Source organism: Pelecanus crispus, chromosome 10 (genome assembly GCF_030463565.1).
Source record: "Pelecanus crispus isolate bPelCri1 chromosome 10, bPelCri1.pri, whole genome shotgun sequence".
Lineage (NCBI taxonomy): Eukaryota > Metazoa > Chordata > Aves > Pelecaniformes > Pelecanidae > Pelecanus > Pelecanus crispus.
The window spans coordinates 36,916,324-36,928,547 of NC_134652.1; the positions used below are offsets into that span (position 1 = coordinate 36,916,324).

The 12,224-nt window shown below is 37.9% G+C and overlaps 1 protein-coding gene across 3 annotated transcripts in view; it reads right to left on the bottom strand.

Moving 5' to 3' along the window:
• Positions 1-12,224, bottom strand: part of CTNNA3 (catenin alpha 3) — a 544,923-nt gene that overhangs the window by 517,819 nt on the left and 14,880 nt on the right. For all 3 annotated transcript variants that reach the window (XM_075717289.1, XM_075717292.1, XM_075717291.1), the window contains one exon: positions 3,186-3,352. In XM_075717289.1, the coding sequence (XP_075573404.1) occupies positions 3,186-3,352 (167 nt within the window). The remainder of the gene's footprint in view (positions 1-3,185; positions 3,353-12,224) is intronic.

A 12,224-nucleotide genomic window follows, 5' to 3' on the forward strand; every position in this document is an offset into this window, starting at 1 on the left:
CCTGCTGGGTTTACCAAATTCTTCCAAATAGACTGACCTGTTATTTCTAGTTTAAAAGTTGCATTTCAATATTTTTGTAACAAAAATATTCTGTATTTTCAGCATTATACTCTGTTTTATATAAAGTTTTTATTACACAGAAGTCAAAAAAAGTCTGAAGTCTAAGTAAAATGAACAGAAAACAATACTCTTATAGACTACATAAACTGGAAGGAGGTAGCTGAGGTTCATCTTTTTCCTAGATACACTTAGAATGGCAGATGTGACAGGTAACACTAGATGAGGCTTTATACGACAGCTAGTCACATTGTCATTGTCTCCTTTCTATTTTTATTCACAGATTACAGAGGAAATTAAAGTTTAATGATCCAGACTGCATTCTGTCAGTAGAAGTAAGTACGGTTTCAAATGTTTTGAATGTCAGTGTTGGAATTAACCAGCTTTACTGAGTGAGCAAGACTAAAAAACTTTCAGCACTCTTTGATAAATGGGTTTGAAAAATATTAGATACATAAATAGATGATTCCCCATGAAATACTTCCATATTGAATAAGATCTGATCGATATGCTACAGAGTTCTTTGATGATGCTGGACCACTTTCTTCCATTTTATACATACAAACAAACAAACTTCCTTGGTTAGAATTTTCATTTCCTTTATTCTACTATTACTTCTGGGGTTTTGGGATGGGAGGGGGGGGTGTTTCATTTTTAAAATTAATTTTGGCTCTGTCCTTTAAATTTCTTCATTTTATTCTATGACAATTATAGAGCTCAGAGTTACAGAAATAAATGGCAATGAAATTTCTCACCTCTTGAATGATTAATAAGAGCTGTAACGTCCACGTTTTTGTTTAGAGGAGTATAAAATGGTAGAAGCATTAAAATTTTAGAACAAGTTAAAAGAAAAACAGCTAATGACTTTTAAAGAGAGTTGATTTTCAAGTCATATGAACAAGCAAACATTGAGAATATTAAAGCTGATACAGCAAAGACAAGGTCTACTTTCTACGCTGCAGCCCCTGTGTGAATACAATGTCTTTTTGTTGGAGCAAGTCTACATTGAAGAAAAACTGAATTCCTAAGGGAGTTTTAAATTATAATAAAAGTTAAGGACTTTGAAAAGATCAAAGTTGAGACTCATTAAAATATTTAATTGCTTTTAAATCTGGCTCAGTAAGTCGTGACCAAAAGTTGTTATAATTTGGGGGTTGTTCAGTAGCACATGCTGAAATTACTCTAAGTCAATTTCCTAATCAGGTGTCAACATAAAAAGACACCATTACATCTAATACCACTGTTGGCAAGGTCAACAGCCAGAGCAGAGGCTAAACAAATACGGAAAATGTACCACCTTCCTCTAAGGACTAGGGTGAGTCTTTATAAACAGGTATTTTGGAGACTGTTATGCCACACTCATTTATTCTAAGAGTTAACTGAAGAATTCAGGTCTCACTCCTATTAAGAGAACTAAATTAAAGTATGGGAGAAGAAGAAGAAGAAAAATTAATTGCACTCTTTGCAGTGTTGGAGTTTTTCCTGAATGATTCTTCACATTCTTTTACGATTTTCAGTTATTGTTTGTTTCCACTTTCAAATGGAAATCATGAAGTCAGTTATACAGTTCTTTCAAAATACTGAAACTCTAGGAAAGAAAACTACCCAATTTTAGTTCTCTCATGTAAAACATACTGAAAACATTTTAGAAGGGTGCATCTGGGATTATGAAAATACATATGTAAAAATGTAATAGGCTACCAATGAAAAAAAAAATCATAATTTAAGAAAATTTTCAAACAGTACAAGAGACATAGGCCACTCCTCTTACAGCTGACAAATTTCATACATATATAACAACACAGAAGCTTCTGGAAGTCAGTGTTTATTTAGCCTGTACTGCATCTCCAACAACTGTCAACACTGGATGTTTCAAACACAGCATTGAAACCCACACAACATTGGTTTATTATGAAATACTGTTCCTACTCTGATTGGAGCTAAATTTTCATTCCAAACTTAACTTGCTTCACAATGGTCCCCTTGTGGCATGAGGCATTATTAGAGGTAGCACTGATTATTCACCTCTGCCCTGAAACGTTAAGAAGTCAAAAGAACTTTGAATTTTTATCAGTCTGTCACACATTACTGAAGATATTAGGAAAAAAAAGGACACAAAACCAGAACAATTCCTTGCTCTTCCCAGCAAAGACACACACCAGATTGAACAGAGTAAGTAGCCAGAGAAGAAACTCAGTAAACACATTTTTGTGGTCAGACACAATGATGCTGGGAAGATTAAAATCACACTGTTCAAAAAGGGAAGGAAGCCTGCTCGCATGGGACACTATGGCTGACATTAAAGGAACTCAAGTTTATGTAGACAGGAAAGTATTTTGTGTTGAACAACAGAAGTGTGGACATTTTGCCTAATTCAGCAATAGTGGCACAACCACTGGTTAGTTTTATATGGGAACAGAAAAATGAGGCCATCCCTTCTGTATGAAAAGAGCCAAGTGGAAAAAAAGATGACCCAAAACATAGCACTATTATGATACGCACTTCCAAAACACATTATTCCCCCGAGTGAAAAAATTAAGTGGCTTTTAGAGAATATTTTCTACTGCACAATTTTTAAAGCTTTGCAAACATTAGGACTTCCTCGTTTTCTGTCTGCAGTGTACAAATATACAGCTGGAGCTGGGGAGTTGCCAGTGGCCTCTCTTGCATATCTCCTCCCTCTCCTTTTAAGTGATCTCTCTCACAAACCAACTTGAATACAGAGATAGACTCTTACCTCTGCAGTTCTTTCCCTCCGTAAATATGCACATAAAATTCCACCTTTAAGATCGCTACAAATAAATTATTGCCACAAAGATCAAGAAGGTTTTGTGCATGAAAAGCTACACAAGTACAACAATTCAAGTAAGAAAACAGGAAATAAAAAATAAAAGGAAGTTAAAATATAATTGTACGGATAACCATCAAATATGTTGAGTGAGAAGACGACAACTTTTTTGGTATGTTCTACAAATCTCACCTAGAATCTACTCCTTTACCAATTGCCAAGGTGTTATGTGCATGAGAGCTGCAATTTCCACGTACAAAAAAATTTTCAAGGCAGAAAGAACCATCAGACAACACTTCTCTGACTAAAGGGAGTCTGAGTTAAGTCAAATTCTACTCACCGCAGTTAAATGTTCCAGTAAGTATGCCACATCAACCATGTCCGCCAGAATTAGAAGCCTTGTGACAGCTGTAAGCAGAGATCGTGCTGCTTGGACAACAGCCTGCCTCTTAGGCAGATAGCAGGGATCACTGGTAAATGCCTCTGCTGATACCTTTAAGGCTTGACCTGCAAAATGAAGACATAAATTCCCTTAGGCTATATTGCAACAACCAGGAAAAAGAATACTTAAAACTCAATCAGTTATTTGGCAAGTCACAAGTATTGCCAATAAATTTGGCATCTCTGTTGCCCTAATGCCTTGAAATGAAGGTCAGTTATTACAGATCATGCAGAATGTTCCACAGTTTGAATAATGTCCCCCTTCTGTTCTTCGGAATCATTTAATTCTGAAACAATTCCCTTGGCAATCACACCATTACTCTTAGCTGTACACAATGAGGCCAGCAGCTCTATGTTAAACTTTGCTAGTCACTGCTTTTTGTATTACTATGTACTCTGCTGTCCTTGCTATTAAATAATTCCTGATCACAGAAGGGAATCAAATATTGTTCTTCTCATTATAAATATAAGTTAATGGAATGAAAATCTCATACACTCGAACATCTGACTCTGACATAAAATATGTGAAATCTATGCAATGGAGCTAGTAATTGTGCCAGTAGACAAAAATGCACTGCTCTCCAACATGAAGTTTTGCAAAATAAGAACGACGATGACAAACAGCCAAGTTTACTTTCAGCAGTCTGTCACCTAGACTTACTCTGAGAAAAAAATGTCATTAAACTAATTTCTAAAAGCATTTCGAAGTCTATTATCACCTGAGGAGCTTTGCTAGTGATTGCACAACCTAGAGAGAACTCACTCTACACAGAACAGCACTGGAAAACTTTTGTCGCACAAACTGCTAAAATAAATGTTTGACCCACTAAACTCTCTGTATCAGCTTGGAAACCAAAGATGGATCAAAAGTCACAAAAGTGTATAGTTTTGGCTGTGCTAAAATTCAGAAACATCATTAGTAAATGTAGCTATTAAAAGACTACACATTCTTAAAGCCAGCCCTTTGTTGACAACTGCCTTAAGCATGTCCTGGATTTTGGATGCAACAGTAAAGAAAAATACGGCATTCAAAAAATTTGATATTGCTCCAGAGTTACATCCTTTATTATGCAATATTCTTTCTACCTATATCTAAATTACCTAAGTCTTGGTATAAGAATAGGGTACATTTCTCCAAGCAGTCATTTGTATCACAGAGGGTTTCTACATAGAGAGAGTGCAGGAACATGTGATTTTTTGTTTCATTTTGTTCTACAAATTCTGACCGAAAGTAAGGAAAGGATATTGCCTTCTGAAATAAAATTCACAGTACCCTTAGCACTGTATAGCTTCACTCAAAGGCAAGAAGTCTGGACAGGCCTCATGCAGGAACGCTATTGGCATGTCTACTTCAGACTATCTGGCAGTAAAGACAAAGCTGAAGTCATGCAAAGAGTTTTGCTACCTGAACCAAGTATGTGTTTTTATAAGCTTTGGAGTCCTCAAATCAAAAAATAGGCAACAAGGTTTGTACAAAATACATACAATCAGTAATTAATGTATATTTATAGAAATACATACAAACATAAGGGATATCCTGTAATTGCATAGATACAGACTTTTATGAGCTCCCTCAATCAGAGTTGAGTGAGAACTAGTCAAGAGCACCAGAGTTTGCCAGACTGGTTCTATAGGTGACTTCATTTCTCAAGATTCAGAGGAAAAACAAGTTTTACTGCTCTTACTAGAAACTGCATTTGAGAAAAATATTGAGCAAAGGCTACAGAAATAAACCTACCAATTACTACAGAGCCCCCATACTAGCACCTGACATAGTACTGGCCTGGTTCTCAGAATACTGAATGCTTCCAGCATGCTGAAACTCATCAGTTTTCCAGGAATACCCATCTTGACTTGCGCGCTCTGGTTTCCTCTTGGATTGTTAAAGTCTTTGTGCAAACTGTGTATCTTAAGTACATGCTTAGCAAAGTCCATAAATAAATAAAGATCACACTAATTTGAGATCTGGTTCTAACACCTGCTACGTCACAAAACAGTGAAAGTGAAAAAAACCCATCAGTTTCTTGTGCTCAGGACAGCAAATTAGAACTTCTCTCTAGCAGTCGGTGAGACAATGTATCATAGGTGAGCACATCACAACAAATAAAACTACAGGAAATAAAAATCAAATATTAATCAGAACCACAGGTTTTTTATTTCCCCATCTGCAATGGACAGAAACACCTCTCCAGATGAGTACTGTTTTCAGTACTGGAAGAAGTTTCAAAGCACTGATTTGAGCCTAGTAATCCTGGATGGGGAGGGAGTAAACGGAGAGAGAAAATCCTACTTACATGCATACATATCTTTAGATATATTTTTGAAGGTGACTACTACAAATGCTAATAAATTAATAGCAATTTGGGAAGTTTTAGTAGGAATTTAAGATACTAACTCTGGAAATTCATTGTGCCTTAATAAGACATGGGAAATACAGTGCATACACACTATCATAAAACTAAAATCCTTGCCCTTTCACTTCTCTTATGACTTCAAATTGAAAGAAAACTTTCCAAATTCTGAGAACAAGCAATGTCAGTGAATAACCTGACAAACTGTCTCCATTTTATTTCATAGTATTTAACTACCATCTGTCCTGCCAATTACTGGTTTTGAATATCTTACATTTGACATGTTATCTTTCAGGCTGTAAAAGTTAACACTACATGTTTTTTATGTATTTGGAATTGTACACTGTAGTATTAATTCAGGCCATTATAACTGTCACATTCTTAAAAACATTTGCACAAAACTAGGAAGCTGATACGTGCAATGTCTTAATAAGACAAGAAAGCATGAAACAATGGAAATTTTTTCTGTGATTAAGATGTATGAGTGTAGAGCTGTCCACCTTCGTCCCTCAGGATTGATTCATTTTAACATATACTGACTAAAGCATCAGGGAGATGCTGTTTCCCAAGACAATAAAATTATCATCATCACTGTTTGACTGGCTACCTGGTAACTTTCGACCTTTCTGACCAACTTCAATAAAATTTTTACACAGGGGAAGATATTTAAAGTTAGCTAACTACTCTTCCATGAAAACAGGAAATCAGGAAAGAGAGCAAGTTAAAGCCCTCGCTGATGGCAAGCTGGGGCTGGCAGTAAAAGCTCACCTACTGCTAAGCTTCAAAGAGTCTACTGAAGTGTTGAGATGCAAATTTGAAGGAAGACAGGCTCTCCTTGTTCCACTATTTATAGACTGACTTTTTTTTTTTTTAGACATACAGAACAAGTGTTTATAAGGAGAGGAAGAAAACAACATGCAGTATTCTACTACCTGTTATTTATTAGCATTTACTTACAAGGTAAGCAAACAGACCACATCCACTACTATTTTTGCAGTGTCTTGTGCCATCCAAGCAAAGGCAAAGCAGCTATTAACTTATTTTAACTCAGCACTTTAAGCCAGAATTACAAATAGGTTTGTAGCCCAAGATAAATGCAGCCTGTCAACCTCACATACTTCCCAAGATAAAAGGATAAGTAGCAAGTCAACTTGGTGACCTTTGGGGAACTTAAAACTTCTTAGGTACAGAATCAGCTGTGGTTCAGAAGAACTTCTGTTGAAAACTAGTTAAGTCTGGAGAAACTGAGAAGAGAATTAATGCAGGGAAGGCAATAAGAAAAGAAAATAGAACTGGTTACTTTGAGAGGAAAATCAAGGGTCGGGGGGGGGGGGATCAACCAAGCAGAGGAAGACTATGTGGAATCCTCAGTCCTGTGTTTCAGCTCTCTGTGATCCAAGGCCTAGTTTGGTGTAGTAGAACTGCGTGACCTTAGCTGAGAAAATTTTTGGTAAGGTGCAAGAAAGTATGTTAGCTAACATCACATAGGGTAAGTAAAAACACAGACGGAAATGGAGTTGTAGAGAGACTAGTAATGAGCAGTCAAAGAATCTAAGAGGAAATAATACTGACATGAAAAGTTATACAACTTAGGCAAAAAGACCCAGGAACTTGCAAGACAACAACTCTGCAAAACTGAGCCACAGTTCCAAAGGAACAAAAGAGGCCAACATTTTCCCACATGACTGACAGCTGTCTGGCCAGCATTACTAGGGGTAACAAATACATGAACACTTTGCTCAGTCAGTCATTAGCCTTAGCTATCTATGGTATGCATTAGCCACTAACCAACTACTTTTTATTTTTCAAGTTCTGTATATCCTGCTAGAGTCTCTTTGTGCACACTAAAAATTGTTCAAACAAAACTGACCAGGAAAGCAGAGCTACAGATTAGAAAGGAACTGGCTGGTTAGGAAGGAGTAAAAGTACTCAATTGTGAGAAGCCCAGACAGGAGTGAACTGTGAGCCTATGAGTTAGTAACTGAATGGATCAGGAGAGAAGTGAAATATACTTTAGCTGAGGATAGGAGACAGCGCTATTACCAGGAATATTTAATAAAAGTTGGGAGGAAAAAAAAAAGAAAAAAGGTCTTCTGACAGCACTGCTGCTCCTCAGAAACCTCTAATGTAATGTTTCCCCCATCCACAAACACAAGGCTGAACTGCATGTTCACAGGCCCCACGTGATTATTTGCCCAGGTCTCTGCTATTGCGCCTTCCAGAAGGGAACAGCCGTATGGATTTGGGTGTCCTTCAAGCACCTCAGACACTTCAAAACATCCAACAGTCCTAAAATCTGAAGATGGTACCATTTCAACACTGATACCTTCTGGGTACTTGAGCCACAAAGATGATTAAGGGACTAGAGCACCTCTCATATGAGAAAAGGCCGAGAGCTGGGACTGTTCAGGCTAGAGAAGAGAAAGCTCAGAGGGACCTAATCAGTATTTCTAAACACCTGAAGGGAGGATGCAGAGAAGACAGAGCCAGACTCTTTTTATCGGTGCCCAGTGACAGGCTCAGAGGCAATGGGCACAAACTGACACACAGGAGGTTCCATCTAAACATCAGAAAACATTTTTCTCACTGTGGGACTGACTTAGCAGTGGCACAGGCTGACCAGGATGGTTGTGGAGTCTCCATCCTTGGAGATATTCAAAAGCTGACTGGACACGGTCCTGGGCAGACTGGTGGACCTGCCGGAGCCAAGGGATTGGACCAGAAGACCTCCAGAGGTCCCTTCCAACCTCAACCATTCTGTGATTCTGTGAGTGAGTGTGTGAGCAAAGACAAGCCAGAAGAATCTGAAATACAACCAACCCCTTAGAAATGAGTTGGACATAAGCTGGGATGGCCAGATGAACAAGTATAAAATCATGACCCTAAAACAGAGCTATAAGATGCAGCCTAGGCAGATAGGAGCTATGAGTACAAGCAGCAGAAAATGACAGCTCCAACAACAACATGATGTTAGAACCTTCTTAAAATGCAGTAGACAGCATGACAGTTCGATGCAATTTCATCCATTTTATTGTAATTTCCATCAAGTGGATATTCTTCCATAATTACATTTGTCACAAACAATGAAACATGAAAGACAGTGAGTGCCCTTTTAGTGGCACAAATAGGGAAGCAGAAAGATGGGAGTATTCATAGTATTCCAATTATTTTAGACATTCAAATGAGAAGCAATTCAAAGAACCAAAGTCAGGATACATCATAACTACATAATTATCGGAAGGCAGATACTTCCAAGACTCTATTCAGCACACACAGATAATGATTCCCAGAGTAAATGGTGCTACTACCATTAGCTGATCAGCTACTGACTGCTACTGTCAAATGACCGCTACTTATGCATGTGCTTACAAAAATCTGTGCTCGGGCATAGGGAAGGGTAAAAACAGTTCAGCCACAGTAAATTTTTAAAAGAGTTAGAGGATCCATGCACTTTATCCAGCACCAAAAATATCCAGAAAGCTTACATGAAATTTCCTTTAAAAAGAAGTCAACTGTAAGCCTGTTGGCAAATTTGCTGTTGGCAAATAGCTGACAAAAGGTACTCACTTCTGCTCGGCTGCTAGCCCATGGCAGGCAATCTGTCTTATACAGATACTTGCAGTAATACCACTAACTGCAGTCAGTGAGCACCCCTCAGAGACAGTGTTCAAGATCACACTCAGGCAGCAGCTAAATGTTCTTTACTGGTTTAGGCAAGACCATCAGAATTATGCTTTCTTCTTTTATTTCTTTGAATAATTCTCTTTTTCCTACTAAATCCTATCTAAGCATCACATTTCTCTCTCTTCTATTTTTTTTAGATCTGGCTTTCTCTGCTCATTTTTTAACTGCAGCAGTATGAAATCCACATGGAATGTAGCGACTTTTATGCCATTTTTGTGTCCTCCCACAAGGAGATATTGTTGCCAGGAAAGTCCTGTCACCCACTCCTGTGACCTGCACCCTTAGAGGCTGGTGGATTTACAGTTCCAGAGAGACACAGTTGTCAAAGGAAGCCCATTGACTAAGGGAGGGAGGGAGGTACCAGAGTCAGTAAAAAGAGAGGGTTTCCAACATCCTAGTCTCAAACTTAGGAGGGAAAAAAGGAAATAAAAAGAACAAAAAAAATACAAAACACCACAAAAATCAATAGTTTATACCAGTAATAGAAAACTTATAAACTCTGATTTACACTAGTATCTGTCACCTCGAGTTCTGCAGGCATGAACTAACACATAAGCAGAATCAGTACCAGAGAAGGTTGGGAGTCAATGTCACATCAGAGCACGAAACAGCCTACCCTTTCTAAAAACAAGAGATTAAACAATACTAGTCACTAGTATAATCACCTGTTCTGCTCCCACAAATACCATCTCTATCTGCTCCAGCAAAGAAAGGATTCTGCTTCAGCCAGCCAGCTGGAAGTGACACTATCAGTGTCAGGGCAAAGCAGATTTATGCCTCCTGCATGTTTCTAATATTCAACACCATGATAACTCAGATTCTCACAATAGCTTTCTGTAGATGTTACAGGACATTTTTCTCCTGCCACACAGTCTCTTACCCCACTCAGATACCAGTGTATTCTGTTGCATTGCAATTATTTCACCACTGCCTACCAGGAAGTCCCACTTCCACATCTTACACAGTTCTTCCTAATGTGTAATCAGAGCCACCGCACACCCCCCTTGTGCCCTACACTCATCTCTTCATTCCCCCTTTCCCACTCAGGGACACCTGATCCAGTGATGGTGATGTCAGAAGCTTTTCTACAAGGGATCTGTTCTTGGTTTGATGAAAAGGATGTACAGCATAGATTATTTTAAGCCACTTGGATATCTAAATTCTGTCTCCCAGAATGAAGGTTCCTTAGATGCAGAGGATACACATATACCTCAATGTAGAATGAGAAAACTAAGCTCATTTTAAGAATTATTTTTTTTTTTGGAGGGGGGGCACATATAAGAATATAGTATAATATAAGAGATCACTGTCCCCTTCCTTTAGTAAATATCCTTACAGTACACTCCCCATTTCTTGCCAGTGAATTGTAGTTTCTTCCATACCACCAAAGTCTTGCCTCCTCTGTTTAATGTCAAAAGACATTAACTATGGACATTCGGAATATCAAATTATTCTTTCTAATTTCCTTTTAAAGAGTAACTGGAGGCTCAAAATGTAACTCCAGCAAGTAACTTGCTTTCAATTCACTGTTATGTGTGATGAAAGGCTTATCTAGGAACACACTTGAGCATGATAACAGCTAAACACATGAAACACTGACACTGCAATAGATAGAAACAACACAGACAACAACTGTTGTGTTCCTGACCATATATAGTCAGTAAGCAATGGCAATAAATACCAAACATTTTAGCTACGCCTGTACAACTGTTGGAAGACTACAAGCACTCTCACCTTGACGTAAATGCAAAAAATCATTATCCTCAGTATGATGCTAGACTTTAATGCAGATTCCTAAGATAATGTTTCCCCACATAAACTACATCACTGTTTTGTCTTAAAATTAGTTAAATATCACAATCAGGACATTCATTATAGTATGATGTTTAGTGTCAGAAGCATTCATGGTTCAACAATGCTTCTTATTCCTTTGTATAGGGGTCAGTTATTTTACCATTAATTGACAGCACATTATGAGTCAGAAGGCAATTTTTTAAAATGCTGTATACATTAAATCTGGCAGTGAGAGGTTTTCAAAATACTTATATTTGGGTTTATTACACTATTTTAGAATAAAAATGTGTACATGAGTGCCCTCTAGCAAAGCTTCACCAAACCAGCTGAACAGGAAAATATGGCAGTTCTTCAGTTACTAGGCTAGTGGATTTCTGGGTGATGCACATAGTCCACCACCCACAGACCTGCCTGGTGACTCGTTTAGTAGAGTTCCAAAAGGTGAATCACAATGTGGATAGAGATAGGCCTTAAAAAGTACTTTCTCCAGAGGAAACTCAAAGAAAGATGCGGAGGACCTCTGTATTAAAACGATCAGCTCCAAGACTCCAGTAAAACTTCACAGATGTCAAAGGACGCAGAAACTAGGTTTATCCAAGGAACGTGCCTGCCATCCATTATAGCAACACTTTCTTTCAGATGTCACTAACAGAACTCAACTGAATTTGAGACCAAAATCTCATCTACTGAAAGTGTTTGTCAAGACTGCACTGTGGTCAGCGAAGCCATACCCATGCCCCCATTTCTGAAGACGTCTGATGAGTCACTAATGCATCTTATGAATTAAATACAACAGATCTTCTATTTGTCTTATCTCCACTGTTCAATTTTATCCTACTAATTTGACCCTTTATTCCCCAAAACATTATTATGAACATGATTATCAGCAGCAGCTTGAAAATAGTCTATCACTCCTCTAAAAGGAACCCCTATTAATGAGCTCCAAAAGTAACAAAGTAGCATTTTCATGCTGGCAATTGATATTCAGAAGAAATAAGCATTTAATTTTCATGTCACAGTCTTCAACTCAAGAAGCTCAGTGAGTGGCACAAGCTAAAATGAGAGAAGAGGTGAAAGAGTATTTATTCTTTCCAGATGTTGGTGTGCAG